Source organism: Thermobia domestica, chromosome 5, assembly GCF_964235325.1.
Source record: "Thermobia domestica chromosome 5, izTheDome1.hap1.1, whole genome shotgun sequence".
NCBI lineage: Eukaryota > Metazoa > Arthropoda > Insecta > Zygentoma > Lepismatidae > Thermobia > Thermobia domestica.
Genome location: NC_137458.1, coordinates 241449217 through 241472381, shown reverse-complemented (window position 1 = coordinate 241472381; position 23165 = coordinate 241449217). Strand labels below are relative to the sequence as shown.

The 23165-nt window shown below is 38.0% G+C and overlaps 2 protein-coding genes across 2 annotated transcripts in view; one reads left to right on the top strand and one right to left on the bottom strand.

The window, feature by feature from the left end:
- LOC145686495 (armadillo repeat-containing protein 2) overlaps nt 1-23165 on the bottom strand; it is a 166148-nt gene that overhangs the window by 119739 nt on the left and 23244 nt on the right. The gene's annotated exons all lie outside the window — the stretch shown is intronic.
- LOC145685444 (uncharacterized) lies at nt 6477-7406 on the top strand. The gene has a single exon (XM_081757841.1). The coding sequence runs from the start codon at nt 6477-6479 to the stop codon at nt 7404-7406; it is 930 nt and encodes a 309-aa protein (XP_081613967.1).

Sequence of the window (23165 nt, the reverse complement as noted above, 5' to 3'; positions counted from 1 at the left end):
GAGTGTATCAGGCATGGGCGTCTCTGATTGGGGGACGAGGGGGACGCGTCCCCAATATTTTGAAGTGCAAAATATTCAATATTTTATTCTAATTTAATTTATTTACTAACTTCAGAATAACATATAAATTATTATATTTATTTGGAATATAATATTCAGACTATGGATTGATTATAACAGAGTTCTTGATAGACCTCAGGGGGTCTGTGAAGGTAAGCAGGAAGGTAACAAATGAAATCGAAGATAATAAACAGGTTGTGCTAGGTACTAAAATTTAAATCACTTTCTTTAATGCGCCCTCCTCCCTCAAATTTTACATGCCAGAGACGCCAGTGGTATCTGGTGTCACCTCGACACAAAAACAAGCTGGAGCAAAAAGCCAATATTAAAGTTTGTTTCAAGCTAGGCAAAACATTTACACAGACATTGGAAATGATGAATGGCTCAGTGGTAGAGCGTTCACCTCCGGTGCTTGGGGTCCCTGATTCGATCCCAGCTCGCGCCGTGTGGGCTTTGTGGTGGACAAACACTGTGCTCGTGGGTTTTCTCGGGGTTCTCCCGTTTCCTCCCACTTTCTTCATTCCACCATTTCACTCATCTCTCATCATCACCGTCTCCTTTAGCATAACCGGCATAACCGTGGGACGTAGAACTTAAAGATTTCATTTCATTTTCATTTTGGAAATGATGAAACAAGTGTACGTGATGAGTGCCTATCTCGTACACGTGTATTTGAGTGGTATGCGCTAATTTGGGACGGTCGTGAATCCTTGGAAGACGACCCAAACCAGGCAGACCGAAAAACAAAAATCACGATGAGTTGATGGAACAAGTGCTGAAATGATCGCACAGATGCGAATTCGACTGTGAGATAAATGGCGGAAGGATTAAATACGACGAAAGACATGATTCACGAAAGTTTGACAAAAAAGATTTAAAGAAACGGAAAGTGTGTGCTAGATTTATTCAGCACACCTTAACTGACAACTAAAATAGAACCGTTACAGTTTGTGACTTTTTGGCTAAAAATAAAATCTGTGTGCTTCCGCATCCTCTGTATTCGCCTGCTTTATCGCCGTGTGACTATTTCGTATTCCCAAAATTAAAATTGGCCATGAAAGGAACATTTTATGGCAATGTTACACACGTCCATTCTGCCGTTACGAAGGTCATTGAGGCAATTCCGAATACGAACATTAAAAACTCTCTCAACTGGGCATCGGTTGAACGTGCCCAGCGGTGCATTGATGCGGAAGGGATGTATTTTGAATAAAAAGAACTACAGTTGGTAAAATACCTAATTATTATTTTTAAATCCGTTATTTTTCTCACATACTGTGTAAATTCTTAAATTCGAACTATAACCCGGATTTGGCAAAGTTTTGAGACTGCACATGGCTTTACATCACGTTCATGAGCTGTTAGATTATCAATATCCTAGGTAATTTTAAAGATGGCGTCCAGTGTTACTCAGAAAACAAACAAGACCTATGTCCGCCTATTTTCATGAACATGGGACATAACTTAAGTTCAATATTCTGCGTTTAACAGACTCCAATTATATATATATATATATATATATATATATATATATATATATATATATATATATATATATATATATATAAGGGCGGATCCAGGGGGGCTAATTCCCAGGGGGGCTTCAATTCAGCTTTACACATGATAAAACGGTAAATTATGGTTTAGCCCCTCCCTTGATCATATCCTGGATCCGCCACTGTATATATATTACATAATTTTATATCTATTATCATCTCCTTCAATTTGGCGGTGTAACTGCGTACCACCCTATATATGTATTGTACGTTCTTTATTTCACATAGTTACTTTACAATGCATTATATTCGATGTTATTGGTTCAGTCATTTTTATAAGTTGGACTTAGTCAATATTGAACTGAATGCGCTGGGAAAAGCTACAGGTTACAGGCGAATAGGATATTAATCTGCGCATCGATAAGTGATTATCTCTAATCAAATCTATGCCTTTAAGGTGGAAAAGGCGACTATTTTTATTTTTAAAACATTTTCCCCTGTCATTCTTAATATATTTCTTCATTAGTTGTTTACAAGTTGAATGTCACATGATCAGAATATATCGAACTCCAATATACGCTAACATCATGCTGAGTAAATGTGATTTTACCACGTCCTTGACTTGACGATTATTAATGTAGTGTATGGTTTGGGTAGGTGTTGAACTTCTCCCGGAAAATTAGGTTACGTTTTCTTTTCATTTGTAAAGATCGAATTTTTATGTACAGAATTGGATTACTACAAGCGGTTGCTTTCGATTTTCAGCAGAAGCCTATGTGCTTTGGATTCCACACTCAGCTGTAGGTCCAAGTCTCATGAGCTGTCTGAAGCCAGAGTGAACTAACTATATTTTCGTGCTGTGGGAAATTAGCTTTTATGGGAATAGTGACAAGCGGGCACAAACTGCTACCATTGGAACAATGACTACATGTGACTGTTCTGTCAGTTTATGTATTTATTTTGTAATGGTATAAGGTTCGGTGTGAAATGTCCGTAACTCAAATAATTTAGATTCAGAAATCGGCGAAAATTATTCTGGTTCAATCATTCAGTTCACTCTGGTTTGAGACAGCTCAACTAATCATAAGCATTGAGAACTGATCCAAAGAATATTATTTTCCACGATTATCTAATATTATCCACGATTATTATTTCATGTCCACATAGGCTAAAACAGTATTATCATTATTATTATTGTTGTTTTATTTTTCAGTGCTGCGAACAGCTCATAAACAAAAATAAAGCACACTGTTAAAACCATTATAAAATCATTTTAAACAGACCAGAAAATTTAAAGTATAGAATCACTAGCGGATCCAGAAGGATCGTTTGGAGGGGGCGGTTCGCTTCCTTGAAGATACGAGCAGCTTCAAGAAGACTAGAATTTTCATTTGCAAGAATGGGACATATATGAATCCGGGGCTGGGGGTGTAAACCTAGTTCACAAATTCCATTTTGGAACCCGAATTTGTAAGATTTTTTTAAAGGCAAGTATATTCTTTCTTATGGCTTAATGAACCCGAAGATTCATCGCAGCAGTGACAATAGAACACAAGTGCATCCTACCTTGCGCTATACCAATTAAGTAATTACTTTCATAATTTACTTGCAGAAGATCACTCTTTATATTCTTATCCTCAGTCTACTTAAAGATCCATCCAGAGAGAGAGAGAGGGATGTTGAAGTATCACATCACAAGGCAGGACGTACGCATGGGATGGTCCAAGGTGGTCCGAACCCCTTCCCCAAAATCTCAATTTTTCTGTGAATTTATTCTAATTTTGATGGTGATTTTACAAATTTTAATATAATTTATACTCATTTTAAATTTGGACCCCCACAACTTTGAACCCCCTCACAAAAGTCCTACGTACGTGCCTGTCACGAGGTATAAGAAAATATAATGACATATATATATATATATAAAACGATATTGTGTATTTTTAACATCTTTACTTGTATTTACGGGCAATATGTGTTATTAAAATATTAAAATATGCACAGGCTAGCTAAAGAAGAAGAAAATATAAAAAGAAATAGAATTAATTTCTTTCTGATATTATAATTGATGTTCTGTTAACATAGCAATCTGACGATATGTGTTATTGGTCGCCATAGCAACGAGAAATATAAGATATAACAAAGGATCCATCTTGTATAATCTGCATGCATGTTATTTAAAGGGTGTAAATGTTTCCTTCATTACGTATTATAATAAAAGGTAACATCAAGATGCAGTGTTTAAGTGAATTTTGGTAAAATAGTAAACTAGATTATAAATATTCGGACTGTGGGCTATAGTGTAACGCTATATAAAATAGACAAAAATAAGTTACATTATTAAAAAATGGTGTTTTCAGCCACTGATTGCGTTACATATAACTTACTATGCTTTCTTCATTCATGGTGTCCCAGGTTCAACTCCTGGCGGTACAGCCTTGAAAGAATTAACTCATGCCAATAGCACTGGTAAAAAGTGCCCTTGCTTAGACAAATTTCTGACACTTTTAACGCTAAATGCAATGTATCTATTTTTAAACAAATCCGTTCATGGGTTCATTAGCCAAATAACCTCAAAACTGGAATATTTTAATTTCAATATATGTCAATGATAGAAATTTCATGGCTGAATTCTTTTCGAATTGCTCCTTTTTATACTAATTTGAGAACGCTGAGGCCAATATATGGAGGTTTAAACATATCGGTGCATAAGGCGACGAGAAAAATGACCTCAGAGTTGGGATTCAAATTCTGAGACAGTGGTTCTCGTGACTCCATGGACGGATATGCTTTAAAATAGTTCAATTGGATTCAAAGTCCTCAAATTAGTATAAAGAGAACAATTAGAAGTTTACCCAAGAGTAGGTACTTTTTACTAGTGGCAATATCTTTTGTTCTCTGAGCGCATTACAAAGATTCTGATTTCACCAAACACTGTAGATGCACGTCTCATATAGCATCGTGCTAAAAGGAACAAGCTTTCTTCATATTTTGTTGATATTGATATTTGGGAGGGGTGTCATGGTGGGTCAGTGGTACACGCCTGTAAATCACTCACTTCTTTCGATTTGAATAGAGTCCATTTTTTAAAATTCAAAGCATTGCAAGCAAAGAATGTATTTAGAAAGAATTGGAAGCCACCTGTTTTAATGTGCCAATATTCTTCGAATTGCATGTATTTCTTATCACTGGATTTTCACATATTTTTACTGCCTCTTCCAGTCTCGGTGGCTTCACCAAAAATTAGCAATAGAGTCCCGTTCTTGTTTCTTGCTCGTCTCAACACACACACGAACAGAACCACCGTAAATTAATACATAAAGGCTTGAGTTTGAAATATGTCAAAATTACAATCTACGCAAAAAAAAAAAAAAAAAAAAAAGTTATTGCTGTGGATGTAACAGAGTAACTGAGTAGGGTCACACTTAAAAGTTATCTTGTCATGTGTTATCTGCCACTAAGCCCCTCCCATTTCTCCTCTGTATAGATAAATATAGCTGCTTCCCTTTGTTGCACTAAAGTTATCGCAGGAAAACATGAAGCTTGACCTAAATTCATCGATTTTACTATCCAATAGAATGCGAGGGTATGTTCCGCTCGTCGACCCTATCCATGACAATTTTCAGTGTCCTCTCTGAGAAGGACACGATCTTTGAACTATGGCGTTATGCGAAGAACATTTCCTGAGGGCAAAATGTTGGATTTTCGTTACGTTGCGTTTTGCGAAACTCAATATTTCATCATGACTTCAGTTTGTCAACATTGTTGACATTTTCTTAAATGTGCATTCGGATTGCGGCTCCATAAATCGTACCAAAATCGTCTGATGCATCAACTGTGAAGAAAGCATTTCTATGATATAGAACCCAAGATTTAGGAATCGTTGGAAGTCACTGATAAACTTTGACATCATGTGTCCATGGAATTATTCAGTTCTCAAGAAAGGCTCCCAAGTGTATTCAATTGATGCATTTAAAGGTACATGTATCAGGAATTCAATTGCTGGTACATTCAGGAAATTTTCACTTAAACAGGAGAGAGCGAGAAGACAAATATAGAACATTGTTACAAAAGTGACTGCATAGGGTATTTGGGTTTGTTGCTTGAGCTTAACGTTCCACGGTAATGACATGGCGGCTAAAGGAGACCTGCACTTACTGATTATAGTGAAATCCGAACCACTTTTTTCATTCAAATGTACCTCCACCGGGAATCGAACCCGGGACCATGAGCACCGCATAGGGTATTTTGTTCGAATACACCGCTTTTGCAGTGGTATAATTGAGTTTGTAAAGAAAATAAAAAATTAGACCAGACTAGGAACAGGAGGTTAGCAATTGGCTGTACAGAAGTATTAGGTAATTTCTTAAATGAAGATTTTAGAAACGTAGTATAATTATAATTATACTTACAACAACAATAAAATTATAAGGTAGGGGGCCCAAATTTCGTCCACGTGCCTAATTTCGTCCCCTTCAGTTTCACGTTGTTGATGGTAGGAGCGCTGTCGGTGCAGCAACATTTTTGCAGGGGAAGGCAAGCGGGGGCAGTTGTGAGAGTGTAGCGGTAAAGGACGCGTGTGCTGTTGTTTGACGAGGAAACGTGATTTTTGCGAAGGTGAGTTCTTGCAGTGTTGTTCATATTATTCTATTGTATTTGTTGGAAGTATTGGTTTGGTACTGCCCACATGTCAGTGGTGTAAGTAGATGACAATAGCAATATTTGTATGTGTTTAAGTGTCACAAGGTATTTTTGTTAGGAAGGTAGGAGGAGCCATGTGAGCGTGAAAGTTGTTCCTAATTTCGTCCCACTGTATGTTCCGAATTTCGTCCCCTTATTCCCAGGGGACGAAATTAGGAACTCACACATGCATTCCATTTGTTTCAGATGGGTCCCCGGAAACAATGGAATAAAAATGCTATGAGGACTGCGATTGCTGCAGTGCGGAAGAAAGAGTTGGGATACAAAGCAGCCAGTAAAATGTATAATGTTCATAGGGCGACATTGAAAGACTATGTGAAGAAAGGTGGACATTTAAGTGGAGAAGAGTTGGTAGCGAAGACAATTGGCAGGAAACCAGTGCTGACCCCCGACTTGGAGAGACAACTTGTTGAATACTGCATGGTCATGGAGAAGCACTTTTACGGTGTAACACTGAAAGATTTACGACGCATGGCTTATCAACTTGCTATTCGGAACAATATTCCACACCCGTTTTCAGTAGAAAATAAAAGAGCTGGACGTAAGTGGATGCGTCTATTCTTCAAAAGACATCCCGAAATCTCAATTCGAAAACCTCAATCTCTGTCACTTGCTCGTATTCAAGGATTCACCCCTCAAAGTGTTGAACAGTTTTTTGCTCTGTTAAAGCCAGAACTGGAAAAAGTGCAATCTAACCCGGTCAAAGTGTTCAACGTTGATGAGACGGGCATTTCGATCGTGCAACACAAAGCTGCGCGCATTGTGGCCATGAAAGGAAAACGCGAGGTGCATAAAGTGTCCTCTGCTGAGTGCTGTTCGTTAATCACTGTGGTGATGTGTATGTCTGCTGCTGGGCAATTTGTGCCCCCAATGATGATTTTCCCAAGACAACTAATGAAAAGTGAACTGATGGATGGAGCACCACCAGGAAGTATCGGAGCGCTTCACCCGTCTGGATGGATAACGGCCGATCTGTTTGAGAAGTGGTTTCAACATTTCTTGTTGATCACAAAACCTTCAAAAGAAGACCCCGTTGTGTTAATTGTAGACGGACATTATTCGCACACGCGTAACATCAATGTAATAGACGCGTGGACTGTCAATAGCTTGCTTGCGTCCTCATTCTACATCGAAACTGCAACCGCTTGATGTTGCTTTCATGTTTCCCTTTAAGACGTATTATGGTCAAGCCATTGAAAGTTGGTTGAGTGACCATCCTGGTCGCACAGTTGGCAATCTTCAGGTAGCTGGTTTGTTCCGTGAAGCATATGAGCGTGCTGCAGTCGTACAAACAGCTGTCAACGGATTTCGCAAAACGGGCATTATTCCATACAATCCGAATATTTTTAGTGAAGCGGATTTTCTTGGCCTTCCACAGTCTGACACCAAACATCAGGATGGAACTAATAATTCCGATGATATGATCCGTCCTTCTGACCAAGCATCCACCAGCAAGCAGTTTCAAAACCAGCAACCAGCAGTTACCCCTCAAAACATTAGGAACGTTCCAGTGATCCAACCATCAATATCTACGAGACGAGGTACAGCAACTGTTATCACCAGCTCGCCCCATAAGAGAAAGATTGAAGAAGCTATGGCAAAAAATCGCTTGAGACATTTGAAGACACGTGTTCAACCTACTACTGCCAAACAAAAGTGCGGGAAACCATCCTTCCGCAAAGCCAAAGAAGACACGACAAGCGACAGTGACTCCAGCTTTGACATTCCATATGCCGACTCGTCTGACAGCTTTAGTGAGGATGATGCTGATGCTCAATGTACAATTGGTGGGGGGAAATATTCGACAGATAGACATGGTGAAACGTGGATACGCTGCTCGCAATGCCTTACATGGCTTCATGAAGCTTGTTGTGGTGCTGAACGCCGTGCTACATTCATTTGCCGGGATTGTTTAAATGGTTAAATCCTCATCTTATCCTGATAACCAGTTTTTCTATAATTCTATTTGCACTTGTTTTACTTGTATTTTCCTTAGTTCATTTGTTTGTAGTTTGCTTCGTTACACGTAAAAGTTAAAAGTACATCATCATAGTCAGCTACACATGTTCACTTTTCTGCCTATTTTTTTGTAAGTAGTTAAATAAAACTGCTTATTACAAAAGAAACATTAACATTGTACTTTCTTTTGAAATTTTAATGGGGGACGGAATTAGGACCACGTTTTTGTTTTTGGACAGATTGCAATACTTTTGAAATCATATTGTAAAAATAAAACTAAATGCTGATACACGCAACTCATCTTGACTACCCAATAAAGGAATAGTCACTATAGATAATGTGCAAATTTGGCTCTCCTAACCTATATCCTGCAGCCTCAAGGTACGAAAACATGACTAGGGGACGAAATTTGGGCCCCCTCCCTTATTATACTAGCGTTCGCCTAGGTGGGGGTTCTCCCCCAAACCTCTAATTTGCTCGGCATACGTCCTTGCACATATATAGCAAATGCACCTACTTGCTACGGTGGCACAATATCTCGCGTTATTCCTTCTGTGTCTTTCATATAGAATTGGATTGAGCTAAAACTCTGTCACGAAATTCAAACACCTTGTAAGGCGTTTTAATGAACCACCCCCACCTCTTTTCCTTCCCTTCTACGTTAAGTGACAAAAAACGCTAAAATACATGTTTAATTATTTGAAATGGAAAATCAAACTACCAAACCTTGTTTCTAACCGCAAGGTATCCCTAGAAATGGGCATATAATAATAATAATAATAATAATAATAATAATAATAATAATAATAATAATAATAATAACTTCTACTCCGTGTTTCTAACCTTCAAAGATTCTTAGATATTGATATCTTATTATAATAATTGCAATCCCCGCCCGTTTTTCTTTTCACCTCTTTTTGGTCTGTGCTAAGATCAGTTATTCACTCAGGATTTCATCTACAGATTGTGTTATTTCCTCTAGAAAAGATAAAATGCCATTAAAATTCACAATGAATCTCTGGTCCCTTAGTAAAGTTTCCGTGTTGAATCCCAAAATCATAGATCTCTTTGTTGATCTAGTAGCTAGCGAACGTACCTTTGATCTTTGATGCATGAAATTCTGTGCTTTGATTCCCGGTGAGTGAGCATTGAACGCACTACAGTAGTTCAGATCCAACTTTTAACTAGTTCTCGTTATGTAAAGCATCGCTTTTGACAAACGACGTAAATACATAACTAACTAACTAACTCTATGGCCTATGGAACCCGGAGGTTCAGTGCCGCGTTCACAAAAGCTCTCCACTGACTTCTATCCTTAGCTAATTGTATCCAGTTTCTACTTTGTATTCCTATCTCTGCGAGATCCATCTTAATATTGTCCTCCCATCTGCGCCTAGGTCTTCCTAATGGTCGTTTTCCTATGGGTCTACCAGTCAAGACTTTGAAAGCGTTTCTACTTTCTTCCATTCTAGCTACATGACCTGCCTACCTAAGCCTCCTAGACTTGACGACCCTAACAATGTTGGGTAAACCGTATAAACTATGTAGTTCCTCGTTATGAAGCTTCCGCCATTCCCCATTCTCGTTCCTCTTGGGTCCGAATATTCTTCTCAGGATCCTGTTCTCAAATACTTTCAGTCTATGTTCTTCCCTCAGAGTAAGCGACCATGTTTCACAACCATACAGAACAACATGCATGATTATCGTTTTATATATTTTAAGCTTCAAATTCCTCGACAGAATTCGCGACGACAAGAGATTTTGAACCGAATAGTAACACGAATTCCCTGCTTTTAGTCGACATTTAATTTCTTCGTGAATATGATTTTCGTATGTTAATATTGATCCTAAATATTTGAAAGTATCCACTTTATCAAAAGCATTATTTAATATTTTAACGCCTCCACAATTTGCCGTATTACGGTCCCGACGCACTTCCATGTATTTAGTTTTCTCTGCATTTACTTCTAAACCCATGTCCCTGCAAGCGTTTAATAAGATCTCTGCATTTATTTCTACTGTTCTCCTATCATCCCCTATTAAATTTACATCATCAGCATATGCCATAACCTGGTGAATGCCGTTCAACTCTAGGCCCTGGTTGCTATCTTTGATTTTCCTTATGGCGTATTCCAGCACAAAGTTAAATAATAATGGCGACAACGCATCTCCTTGTTTTGAGGCCATTTTCGACGTGGAAGCTCGTGGACAAAAATTTTCTTACCCGGACTTTACTTTGGGATTCACTTAAACATATATTAATTAATCTAATTAGCTTTCTCGGTATTCCAAGTTCTGTAAGAACGTTGTATAATCAGTATATATACTGTATCAATCAATCAACCAACCGAAAAGTCTCCGATCCTGAGAGCTTTCGGTAAGGAGCGCTGAAGATTCTATATTTCTCTATATTCAAGGTAAAGGTAATTGAAGTTTCGGAACCTGAATTTCATTTCCATATCCTTTTTCTAAAACAATTTTAAAATATACGTTTTTAGTTCAAAGAGTGAGTCGTCTTACCCTCCTTCCTACAGTTGTTCGCTCAACGGTGAATCATATTCTCGCTCCTTTGGGACTTATGGTGACAGCCTCAACGAACTAGGGACAGAAGTATTCACAATTTAAATGTCTGTATTAAATACTACACGTACCATACGTTTTGCTTGGATCGGTAGGAAAAAATATCATATGTATATTTTCCCAAGATAAATGCTGGGAAAAAAAAAGACCTTTGGGGGAAGCGGCCGCCCATTCCGCCTCCTCTATGTATCCGCCAGTGTATAGAATGAATATTAAAATTGTTGACTTAGCAGGTTAAGGCTCTTGTAACTATTGGATAATAACTGCGTTTATGCAAGAAGAAACTTAAACTGCACTATAATGGTAAGCATAAGTCCTGTTGGAAATAAATATAAATTGTGAGAATATAGTTAATATTATAGATTATTATTATCGAAGGCTTCAGAATTCAATGTTGCATCTCAATTCGCAGAAATAAGACAAAAACCACGTAGGACTAACGAACTAGACTGAAAGAGTGGATGGCGTAAAGCATGCATAGTTTACGAAGGGAAGCGCTCGGTAAACGAGGTTGGGGATCACTGGATACGCGTTGAATTTGTAAACACAATAAGCAAATACAGAGCTCACTCGTGGTTATATTGTTAACGTACTCGCTTTTGGCGCCGGGAGACCTGGGTTTGATTCCCGATGGGAGATCGTAAAAATGAAATATTCCAGTTTGACGTCCAACGATTATGCTTGTTAGGCTGAGAGAGACGATGATTAAGGCAAGTAAATGATGATGGAAGAATTAGTGGAATGAGAAACTAGGAGGGAAGGGAATACCCTCAGAAAACCCACGGACATGATGTCCACCACAAACTTACTTGTTCGGGAATCGCAGGGATTCCATGCACCAGAGGTAAGCGCTCTACCACTGAGACACCGTGCTCTTGGTGGGAGATTATGTGGTTCGAATTCCATGTAGGTCCATGTCTCGTATAGTCTCGGTGTTAAAATTGACGCTAAATCCAAATGAATGAACTAACCAATAAACAAATAAAAATAAGTAAATGGAAAAATAATATTGTATTGACATTTTCACGTTACCAATCCCAGAAAAAATATTGGAAAATTATGAAAACGTAGTGAGCGTAGTTAGTGGAAAGATTTCTAAAGTAAAAATAAAAAATATTGGAAAATTATGAAAACATAGTGAGCGTAGTTAGTGGAAAGATTTCTAAAGTAAAAATGTTCAATCGATATATAGCGCCAACTTCATCACCATAAATACCAAACAATGTTGATTATTTCTGTTTTGTCGTCGCTTGGAAATACGCCTCGTTTTGTTGTCCTCATTTAGTTACCAATGGAAAGCAACGAAAAATCAACAGTCGCTCCTGCTTTCTTTCGTTATATTTTTGCGTTACGCTACCATTATTTCTTTTCCCAGTGACCAAGAGTTAGTACATATTTTATGAATGTAGACAAGTAAAACATTTGCGCAGTAGTAATCCATGGCATGAAGTTGTTGTTAATATGAACATGTTTGAGCATGTGCAGTTGCATAAATCAAACACATTTTAATGATGTGTTACCTATTTACAGAAACCAAAAGGCAGTACATGAGTTTTATTTCTTATGAACATAGCAACTGCGCTAATTGTTAGAAAATAAAAACAATTATTATTGTTGTCATTATTAATATATTTCCAGCTCTTTTCTGCTTTAAACATATTATATATAATCTTGATTTTAAATCACCCAATAATTCTTATTTTCAAGTCCTCTGATCTCACACTACGTAATAGGGTTCGTTCTGAAAGTGCAAAAGGGCGATTTTCTGGCAAGTGGTCCATTATCAGTAAAATTTCAAAATTAATTTCAAACTATGATGTTTATGTTTTTCTATTAAGAAATAGTGTAACTATATAGTGAAACATTTAAAATCTTTTTGTAAAATATATTTGTAAGGTTTTGACCACATAAACTTTATCTGTTCTGCACCATGCTCAATGCTTTTCACATATCCTAGTTTTCAAATAATTTTCAAACAATTCTAAATCTGTAATTATATGAACAATAGCAAAAAAGAATGAAGCGAAACTGACAAAAATTTGACAATTTTGTTTTAATTAATGTTTGATTCTGGTAGGCGAAAATCATAGTTTTCTCATGTCATGTTTCGCTGTCCCATGCGTAACGGAAAATATGCAATTTTCGTGTTTTCTTTGTAACTGTAGAAGATAAATTATTGAAACTTTTGCCCCAAAGTATAATTATCATTAGCCTGTTTGTGGTACTCATTATTTTTTTTTTTTATTGTCCTCCTCATTTATTTCATGAGGTATAGAAATGTTGTCCCGTGCACGCACGGGATATTACAGATTTATGCAGGAAAGTGAATAAAATCAAGTTAAGATTTCAATACGTGTTTACTTTTATTGAAGTTAAAAAATGAAGAATAAACTTTTATATTAATCCAAAGAAACATTAATTTGATAAAAAAAAACTAAACCAAACTAACTAAACATAACTACGAAAAACGACTACGTTAAGTTATATAGAAACATTTACCACACCTTATGAAGAGTCTTTTTGACGTATGATTAGCGTCATACTAAAGACTTGAGTACTGGAGGAAACATGTGTTAGTCAAGTTCTTTAGTATGACATTAATTACGCGTCAGAACGTCTCTGCATAAGGCCCAATATGTTTAAAAATGATTATTTGTTAATGAAGTAATATACTTAAAGAGATATTTGTATGAAAACATAGCGTCTCCACACGCGAAATTTGATTATGTGCTCCGCGAAAGATTTGTTGCCACAAAAAATTTGGAGATCCAAATATATAATTGACATAAAAATTAATGACAGGTCTACATCATATTAGTATGTGACAGGCCCGTATCTATGGGTTCTAGGTGGCGGGCCCCATCTAAATTTTTACTGGTCCCCTAAATTTTTCACAGTACACTTGCAAATGAAGTATAACAAGGTGCAAAATTTCAAAGTCAAACGCACTCGCCAATCAAAAAATAATGGTCGCCAGTATCTCTCACGTACAAATTGAGATGTCCTCCCCCCCCCCCCCCAAACGGCCTTTGGTTTGACAAAGAAAGACTTCACATTCCGTGTTTTCTCTCACTCAGTGACAATTATTAGAATTCAGGCAGAAACCATGGTCGCCACTGGCCGCCAGTTCTAAATTTCTAGTCGCCAATGGCGACTTGGCGACCGGAAAATTTGTGCGTTGAGCTATAATATGATGATTAACTATAATACGTTTGGATCGGGACCCCTCCCAAACTTCTACCAGGCTTCTCCTAGATTTTTGGGCTGGCTACCAGCCTAGTATGTGATAAGTGACGGGGCCGTAACTTGAGGAGGGAGAGGGCAAATGCTTCCCCAAAGAAGCTCCCCGCCGTTCGGGGGACCCATTTTAAGACAAAATTTTCTTACTCCGTATACGATACAAACATGAAATTATAAATGAAGCATTGAATATGTCCACTATATTACATAAACAAAACAACACATAAAAGGTAAATAAAACAAAAATGAGTCGTGGGCCCATTTCCATAAAAAAATTACTATTAGGGGCCCTTGTTCCATTAATTCATTTGTCATGTATGGAACGGGCCCAAAGGTGTAACTAACGACCCGGGGCCATAAAGAGTAAGAGAAAGATGGAAAGAGGGAGCCCAAGAATTAGAGAAACAACTTTTTTCTAGGAGCACCAAATACGCGTATTAATGCTTACCCCCCTCCCAAGAAAAAATCTAAGTTACGACGCTGGATAAATGGATGCAGGTGTGTAGAGTACATAAACATAAAAACAGTAATTTATGATTAAAATGAATGACTGCGTGTGAAAGAGGACTGTACTACTAATTTTTAAAAATTATATAACGTTTACTGTATGTAGAAAACGATGGTGTTGTCCTATTTTATGAGTTTGAATTTGCAAAATTTACGAAAGAAGTATGTAATATATTTCTCGAGTTCTGTAGGATTACGGGGGACCAAAACTACGTAAAAATACAATGTTTATAGGTGGAATGAGTTCATGTTGCGGAAAGATAATTGATATTGATATGTGAGTAATTTGTGGACTGAGTAGACTGGAAATGACGTGTGCGGAATGGAAAATTTTGCAATTACTATTTGCTATTAATTAGAATGGACGAATACAACGTGAATTGCGGCGTTCTAACTCGACTTCGCTTGCTAGCGCTCGCTCGTCAATATTTATTTATTTATTTATTGATACAAGTCATGGCCATTACCGGCATCTATGGGCTTATGCAAGTCACGTTGAAGGGATGACATCCTCGGCGAGCACACAATCACGGTACGGGGGAGGTATATAAGGAACGGATAAGGAAAGAAGCGGCCTGAGGCCTGTAAATTAGATACATCCGGGCATTTACATGGTGTGAATGAGGAAATTCCAGGAAAACCCTCAATCAGATAGCTAGCCTGAAAAAGTTGCTACACTTTTTCGACCGACTGACCTTGCCGGAAATTGAGCCCAGGACCAAAGGTGAGAGCATTAGCGACTACTCATGCTCAGCAATACTGTCTGAAACTCTTTAGTTAGTGGTATGTTTGGCTTTAGGTAGATTAACCTCAAAAACAGCAATGAATTTCAGAAAACAGCAATGAATTTCAACAAAAAATGCTTTCTCCCCGTAATCCGACATATGGCTAGTTTTCAAAGCACGTAGGGCCTACTGAGAGAAAAATTGTAGGTAGCGTACTTAAAACGGTAGGTTACATGCGTAATTCCTGTAGTTTTTAGACTTAACGTACAGCAGACGTATAACTGAAAACGCATGTTTTATAATACTTTCCATATAAGTGTTCCACCTATACGTACTTTCCGTATGAAAGAATATAGGCGGTCAGGATCTCACCTACAAATCGACGCAGAATGTCCATAGTACAATCGAATATAGCTGCAGAATGTAACATAGGTGATATACGGAAAACTCTTAGATGTCAGACATCCTGCAATGGCATGATGTAACATCTAAGGGCAGTGCTTATATAGCATATGCTCCATACTGATTTCTGTAGTAAGCAAGATGATTTCGTATATTTGTACAATATACCGCTGTCCGGAGGACGGATTTTTTTAGTGTGCAGTTCATAAGCAAGGGCGCTCATGTTGTGGTTTTCAAGGGTGGGGAGCAAGTATAAGCGACGTTTCAAATATAGTTTCAAAATTTGCTGGAAGTAATGCAAAAATTCTATTGGGTTTTCAATATTCCCAAGTACAATTTCCTCTTAGGAGGGCGAGCGCCCCACCTTGCCCTCCCTGATGGGCGCCCTTGTTCATAAGTAATGCAGTTATGTGGGTGCTGAACCTGTGGGTTCAGTATTTCTTGATAAATCCATTAAATGTTGTGCGTGTAATCCACAACGCACACAGATATAGGCGGGAATTCATGTCATTTAATGACCTTCCCATTTTAAGGCAGCAGTAAATGCGAAAATTGTCGATAAGTGATTCGTCTACTTTGATTTTGCGAATAGTTCGTACTATGTGCGACTTTGTCCATGAGGCGTCTAGAGTATGGTCGACGTCGATAAGCTGATAAAACGAAATACTTCATAAGTTGAGCCAGTGGGTGCGTAAACGCAAACCTCGTATAGCTTAGGTATAGGCTGCATAATTACTTTATTACATCAGTGTTAATACGCATCCTTAAATTGGGATACAGCAGTTTCCGCAGTTCAGATCAACAATACGTGGACAAATTCATATTACTTTGAAACTCACATTTCATGACGAAAATAGTGTCATCACGCCTTCTAGACTGTACATGTGTTGGCGCATGCTAGTGATCCACCAGGAACTGATAAAATTCAGGGGCGCTACAAGAGATAATTGTTCAAAAATTACATTTTTTTTTAAATTTATGGGTGCACAATAGTAGTAATAATAGTAGTACTATAGTATAGTAGTAGTAAGGCAGTAGTAGTAGGGTAGTAGTTTAGTAGTAGCCAGGCCCGCAACCACGGGGGCTAGGGGGCAGGTCCCCCTAAACTTTTTGTGGCCCCTACTGACTTCAATACAAAATTTTATTATTGATACAAAAAAAAAAAAAAAACAATTTAGATATTTATAAGATAATTTCAATGACTTTGCCCCCGTAACATATTCACGGCCCTCCCAAACCTTTGTAGCTGGTTTCGGCCCTGGTAGTAGCAATTTTAGTATAATAATAGGCTAGTAGGCTAGTAGCAGTAGTAGTAGTAATATAGTAAGGCAGTAATGGTAGTAGTTGAGTAGTAGTAGTAATAATAGTATACTACTAGTAGTAGAGTAGCAGTAGTTCGGGTTAGGTTAGGGTAGGTTCAGGCAGCGAAATAGTCATATTTCAAGTTCCGTGTACATTAGTTTGCAGCCCTGGAATAACGCCCTTATGGAGAGTTTCATAGAAATGAAAACAATATCTTAATGCCGTATCTATGTTCACAGATGACTTACATATTCTGCGACTTTCATAAATAAATTCCCTAAACATTTGTCTTTTGTTCTGAATTAACACCTTTTACCTGTAAATTATAATTTTAAAAATGTCCACGTATTCTTAATCCCGTTTCTGCCACTCCAAAACACTTACTAAACCTACAAGAGTTTATTTAAGCTAAAAGAAATTGATATATCATGAATGTCAGTACACTTATAAATTAGAACATAACTGAGGGAACCTGAAATTTTAATCTTGATATACGTATCAGTGCGCAGCACGAAATGAGATTTTAAAAAATCCCGACGTTCTTCCCGCCTTTGATGGGACAAGCCACCATTATTTACGCATTATTCAGTGCATTGTTTGTGTATAATCTTGTTCGTTTGTTGAATGTGAAACGCAACTCACACAACCGCTGTAAACACATAATGTGTTTTTTATTGTCCACCAGTACACGAACAAATTCCAGGTATGTCTTAAATTATAATCCACCTTGGCATATTATCTCAGCCGTAATGCGGTCAACAGAGCTGCCTTGCTTATGGATACACTGCGCATGAAGTGCTCCAGGCTAGTGACGACATTAAGTGACGTCATGTCCTGTTGCTCTGGTTGTGTCAACTTAAGAACTCAGCAGAAATACACCTGCTCTAATATTGTCCACTCTGAGTTCGAGGATTGGAGAGTTGAAATTAGTGTTGTCAACGGTTCGGTTCACGGCTCAGTCACCACAGAGCCGAGCCGAGAAGTGAGTCGAGCCAACAGCTCACCAAACCGAGCCGGCTCGAGCTCTCGGCTCATTTGGGCCGAACCGAGCCCAGCCGGCTCGAGCCAATGGCTCACCTGAGCTGAGCCGAACCGAGCCGGCTCGAGCCGATGGCTCATCCGAGCCGAACGGAGCCAATGGCTTATTGCAACTGAGCCGGCTTGAGCCGATGACGCACGTGAACCGAGCCGAGCTGAGCCAGTGGCTCAGGGCTCGAGCTGAGTTGGTTGGGCGCAACATCGTCCTGATTAACAACAAAGAAAAACTACAAGTTCGCTTAGAAATATTTTTCAATTATTGATAAATAAATAGCTGGAAGTAATAAAACAGAACAAGTCTAGATAAACACAAATGATGCCTTTAAAAAACTACATAGATGGTGTTACACGACGTTGACAATAATAGTTGTAGGCGTACTCGAACTTTTACATATTTATACTATTATTTAGTTTCATGAATTATATTTACAACAGAGATCCAAGTAGTGCCCACTGGTTTAAGAGATTGATTAACAAATCAGTTACTACAAACTCAAAAATAAAACATTTTGTTTGTTTTCACTTCGAAAATCCAACTTCGAAAATTGGGCTTTTGTTATAACATTTCGTAGCACGTAGTTAGCAACTTTAATCTAGCGTTGTCAACAGCTCGAGCTACTCGGCTGACGGCTCAGTCAGCACCGACCCGAGAAGTGAGCCGAGCCAACAGCTCACCCAACTAAGCCGGCTCGGGCCCTCGGCTCAGTTGGGCCGAACGGAGCCGGCTCGATCCGATGGCTCATATGAGCCGGACCGAACCGATGGCTCATCGCAACCGAGCCGGCTCAAGCCGATGGCTCAGTTGAACCGAGCCGGAGTTCGAGCTGAGCCGATAGCTCAGGGCTCGAGCCGAGCTGGTTGACATCACTAGTTGTAATATCATTATGAAAATCGTCTTCAAAGTTGTCTGAATTAATGTCGCTCTCTTCACTTGATGAATATATCGTCGGCGGCAATTCAAAACCTGCTATGTGCATTTTGCAGGAGAAGCGAAAAACAGTATCCTGGTTAGATTTTTCGCTTTATAAAAGTGATGTTATAAGTAATATTTGATGCTGCACGTAACTTGATAGCTTCTCAAGTAACTTGAGAAGATATCAAGTTACGTGCAGCATCAAATATTACTTATAACATCACTTTTATAAAGCGAAAAATCTAACCAGGATACTGTTTTTCGCTTCTCCTGCAAAATGCACATAGCAGGTTTTGAATTGCCGCCGACGATATAATTATGTACACTGACACTCTTTTCGTTTTCCTTGAACCAATCTGATTTGAATTACATTCTTCTTCTTCACATTTTAGAGTTTTCCTTTTCTAAATGGCGAGCAACGAAACAATGCGGAATGAGTTTCGCAAAAAGAACGTGATAGGAAAAGAGATAGTCTTTAATATAACGCCTATAACGCTGCATTCTCACTTTAATTTTCAGTCTCACCGTGTCCTTATGTTTAAGTCTAAATTTTCTAGCCCTTTCAGCGCCACTCATTGCTTTTGTTGATCGATTCAATTCATCACTGAGAATATTACTTGGAACAGAGTTACTTGCCTGCGAATCAATATTACTTATTTAAAAATACACTAAAGCAAATCTTCACTGTGAAGTAACAATCATACCAAATAACCAAAAAAACAATTGTTTCCCTTCACTTTCCCGCATTTCACCTGACGACTGCGCTGCGTTAAAACGACTCAACGTTTGGTAGGTAGCACAGAGGATTGAGTAGCTCAACAGTTGTACAACATTATGTGGTTTGAATACCAACCAATCAGCGCTCAGACAAGTATCTCAAAGACATGATAATAACACTCAGCGAGTTGCCTAGCAAAGCAAGATGATTTTGATACTTTGGAATGTAATTTAATTCGTTTAAAATAAGTTATGGATGCATTTTTTTATGATTGTTAATGTCCAAATGTCAATGTTAAAATATCATTCTCTTTAGTAAGTTTATTGTATGATAACGGCCTTAGAACAACCAAACAATTGGATGGTTACTTTTCTGTCCCTGTGTAACGGTGAGACAAAAAAGAAAACGCAATGTGACGCTAATTAAATTTTATTTTACAATTTAAAAACGTAATGCACAGTGAGGAGAATGAATGTAGAACATAAGTTATGGCATATAAAATTAAACTGCTGTTATAAATCAAAGAGAATATCCACTGAAATCGGAGTTGTCAAATGAGCTTTTTGTCTGAGCTCCGGGCGTAACGCTTAATTTTGGCTTATAACTCAAATTTGCAATTGTTTTGAGTGTATCATTTTATTTAACTATGCACTAATAATTTCTCCCCTAATTTTGACATACGTTTTATTTTACTCTAAAACACATTTTTGTTTATAAAAGCAGTTTTGTGTAGAAATGTCCCGTGCGTAACGCTGAGAGTCGCCCAAAATAAGCAGTAGCAGTGTCACCACGAGAAGGAATTTGTTTTTATCATAGTGTATTGTCTGTCACATAAGAAAATGCATGTTTTCCGCGGGATAGTATCTTTTCCCCCTTACTATGAGAATGAAATCGGTACACATTCCTTCCTACCACCTTGCGATTTAATTAAATGTTTTAAAGGTTTTAAAAGCTCAATCCCTAACCAAATCGATAACTGCATGATCTCTCTCTTTGCAGTTCCCACAAGATACTGTAGAAATATCGTAAAACTTAATAAAAAGAAAAAAAATCTTTCACAGTGTAAAGCTTGCGGTTATTGTCATATATTTATAGAGTAAATGACTTTTGTATCTTATTCGGTAGCTCATTGGGTCTGTGCAGAATTCCCATTCCGCGATCTGCGTTCGAATTTTCGTCCTACTACTTTTTAATTTTTTTTTCATTCATCACGTAGGACTGCAGTAGAAAGAAACGTTTGGTTAGAGTTTAAGTTACAGTTACAGTTTTGTTACCTTCGTCAGCTATATGTTATATACATCCATTTGTATGTGAGATCCTGACCGCCTATATTGTTTCATACTGAAAGTGTATATAGATGGAGCACTTATACAGTAGTGTTGCCACGAGACGAGACATTTCTCGTGTCTCGTCTCGTCTTGTCTCGTAAACGAGACGAGACACGAGACGAGACATAACCTTTTAGACGAGACACGAGACGAGACAGACTACTTGTCCCGTCTCGAAAACGAGACGAGACACGAGACGAGACGGGACGTCTCTTGAAATGTCTCGTCTCGTCTCGTGTCTCGAAAATGAAAACGCTGGCGGAAATGGCCAAGATTGAAATTGCCAGTAGTCATATAGATTGCAAAAGGAGAAGACATGTTTGTGTGAAAACATATCGAAAGCCTTCATACAAAAGTGTCCTCTGTCTATTGAATGAAACAATCGTGATACATGAGCTTCCAGGAATATCATCCTTAATGTCTTGTCCCCAATTCCCCTTGCTGTAAACTGAGGAATTCTCATTTTTTTTCATTTCTGGCTGGAATGATGACAAACAAAATCAAAGACAGGGAAGATTTTTACAAGGTCAAGAAACCGAACTACCACGACCATCTATTCAATTTGAAAACTGGATAAGGTCTATATTCATTACAGGCTGTAGTTGAAAGTTCTGCCTGGGATGGCGGAAGAGAACAGAACACACTACACTTGTCTTTATTCTCTGGTGGCGGTATTCTTTTTGCTACATGAACCGAAAATGGCAATTGAAGTATGTCATCTTGCAACTAAAATTTTGTCTTCTCTCTCTCTCTCTCTCTCTCTCAATCTCTCTCTCTCTCTCTCACACACACACACACACATACACATAAAAACACACTTTTACCATTTTACCAATCGCTCGCTTATTATACAGCAGTCATGTAAAATTCACCTCTTTGTTTGGAAGGCGGTCGAAGGACAAAAAAAGCAAAGATGTTATCGACGAACCCTTCAAATTGTTTGCTTTCAGCAAATTTATGATACTAACAATAACTCTTTAGTTGAAGAGCTTTTACAGGGGAACCTTCGTTTTGTTACGCGGAAATGTTTGATCTGACCAGAGTGCGAAATTGCCCTCTGCTTCCATGTTCAGTGGAGGGGAATATTTCCCTTTCCTAGTGAACAATATTCATTAGGGCCTAAATTATCTTCAGAAATGGTTTCTTACAGAGTGTAAAGAAAATTTGGTATAATATTCATGGAACTCCGTTGAAAGCAGAAAATATCATGAGAATGATCAAAATTCGAACATTGAAGAACATAATTAACAGAAAAGAAATAGGATACCCATAATTTTAAACCTGCTATAACATGTATATCCTATATTTTTACTAATTTATTACTCCCATGAAAGTATCCTAGGGAGGATATTCTCTCCAATTTTTTCAGACTTAAATCCTTTTATCTTGTACAATTTCGCCCCCTGACACAATACGAAAAAACAAATGCTGTTAAAATCCATACACATGACTCTTCCGGGACTCAACCCGGGGCCTTCAAGCCGATGGTCTATCGCCGCAGACCGCTCGGCTTGGTATGAAGATGTACGTTGTATGATTGCGAATAGATCACGACAATATAAGAAACTTTAATCCAAAATGGCTACCCAAAAATCAACTACTTTTTTAAACCACTAGCTAATCTGGGTGTACTGTCATGAGTTTGTTACACAAACGGGGCAACCACCATATAGTGGCACACACCCCGCGGTTATGGGAACAGATTTGTACCATGGAGGTGAAGACTGGCCCCAAGCATTCTTTGGTCCGATGTGTCTTTCAGCTCCCATTACTATGGCACTTTAAGTAGAGCTTACTGTGCAGTAACATATAACATTTCAATCAAATACTTTCCATTACTCAATAAAATTATTTGGTTCCGAGCTTTTTTTTTTAAAAAAAAAAAGAATAATTGCAACAAATCTAAATATGCTAAAATGGAAAGTAGTTTTTGGTTTGTATAGAAATCTAAAGGCTGGAATATATGAAATCAAAGTGTACACACATATCTATCTCTCTATTTATCTATATATCTTTCCATCTCTCTCTCTCTCTCTCTCTCTCTCTCTCTCTCTCTATATATATATATATATATATATATATATATATATATATATATATACACAGTGGCGGATCCAGGATATGATCAAGGGAGGGGCTAAACCATATTTTGCCGTTTTATCCAGTGTAAAGCAGAATTGAAGCCCATTTTATCCA

What these genes read in the sequence shown, in the direction of transcription:
- LOC145685444 (XM_081757841.1), top strand. Translation starts at nt 6,477, where the DNA reads ATGAGGACTGCGATTGCTGCAGTGCGGAAGAAAGAGTTGGGATACAAA.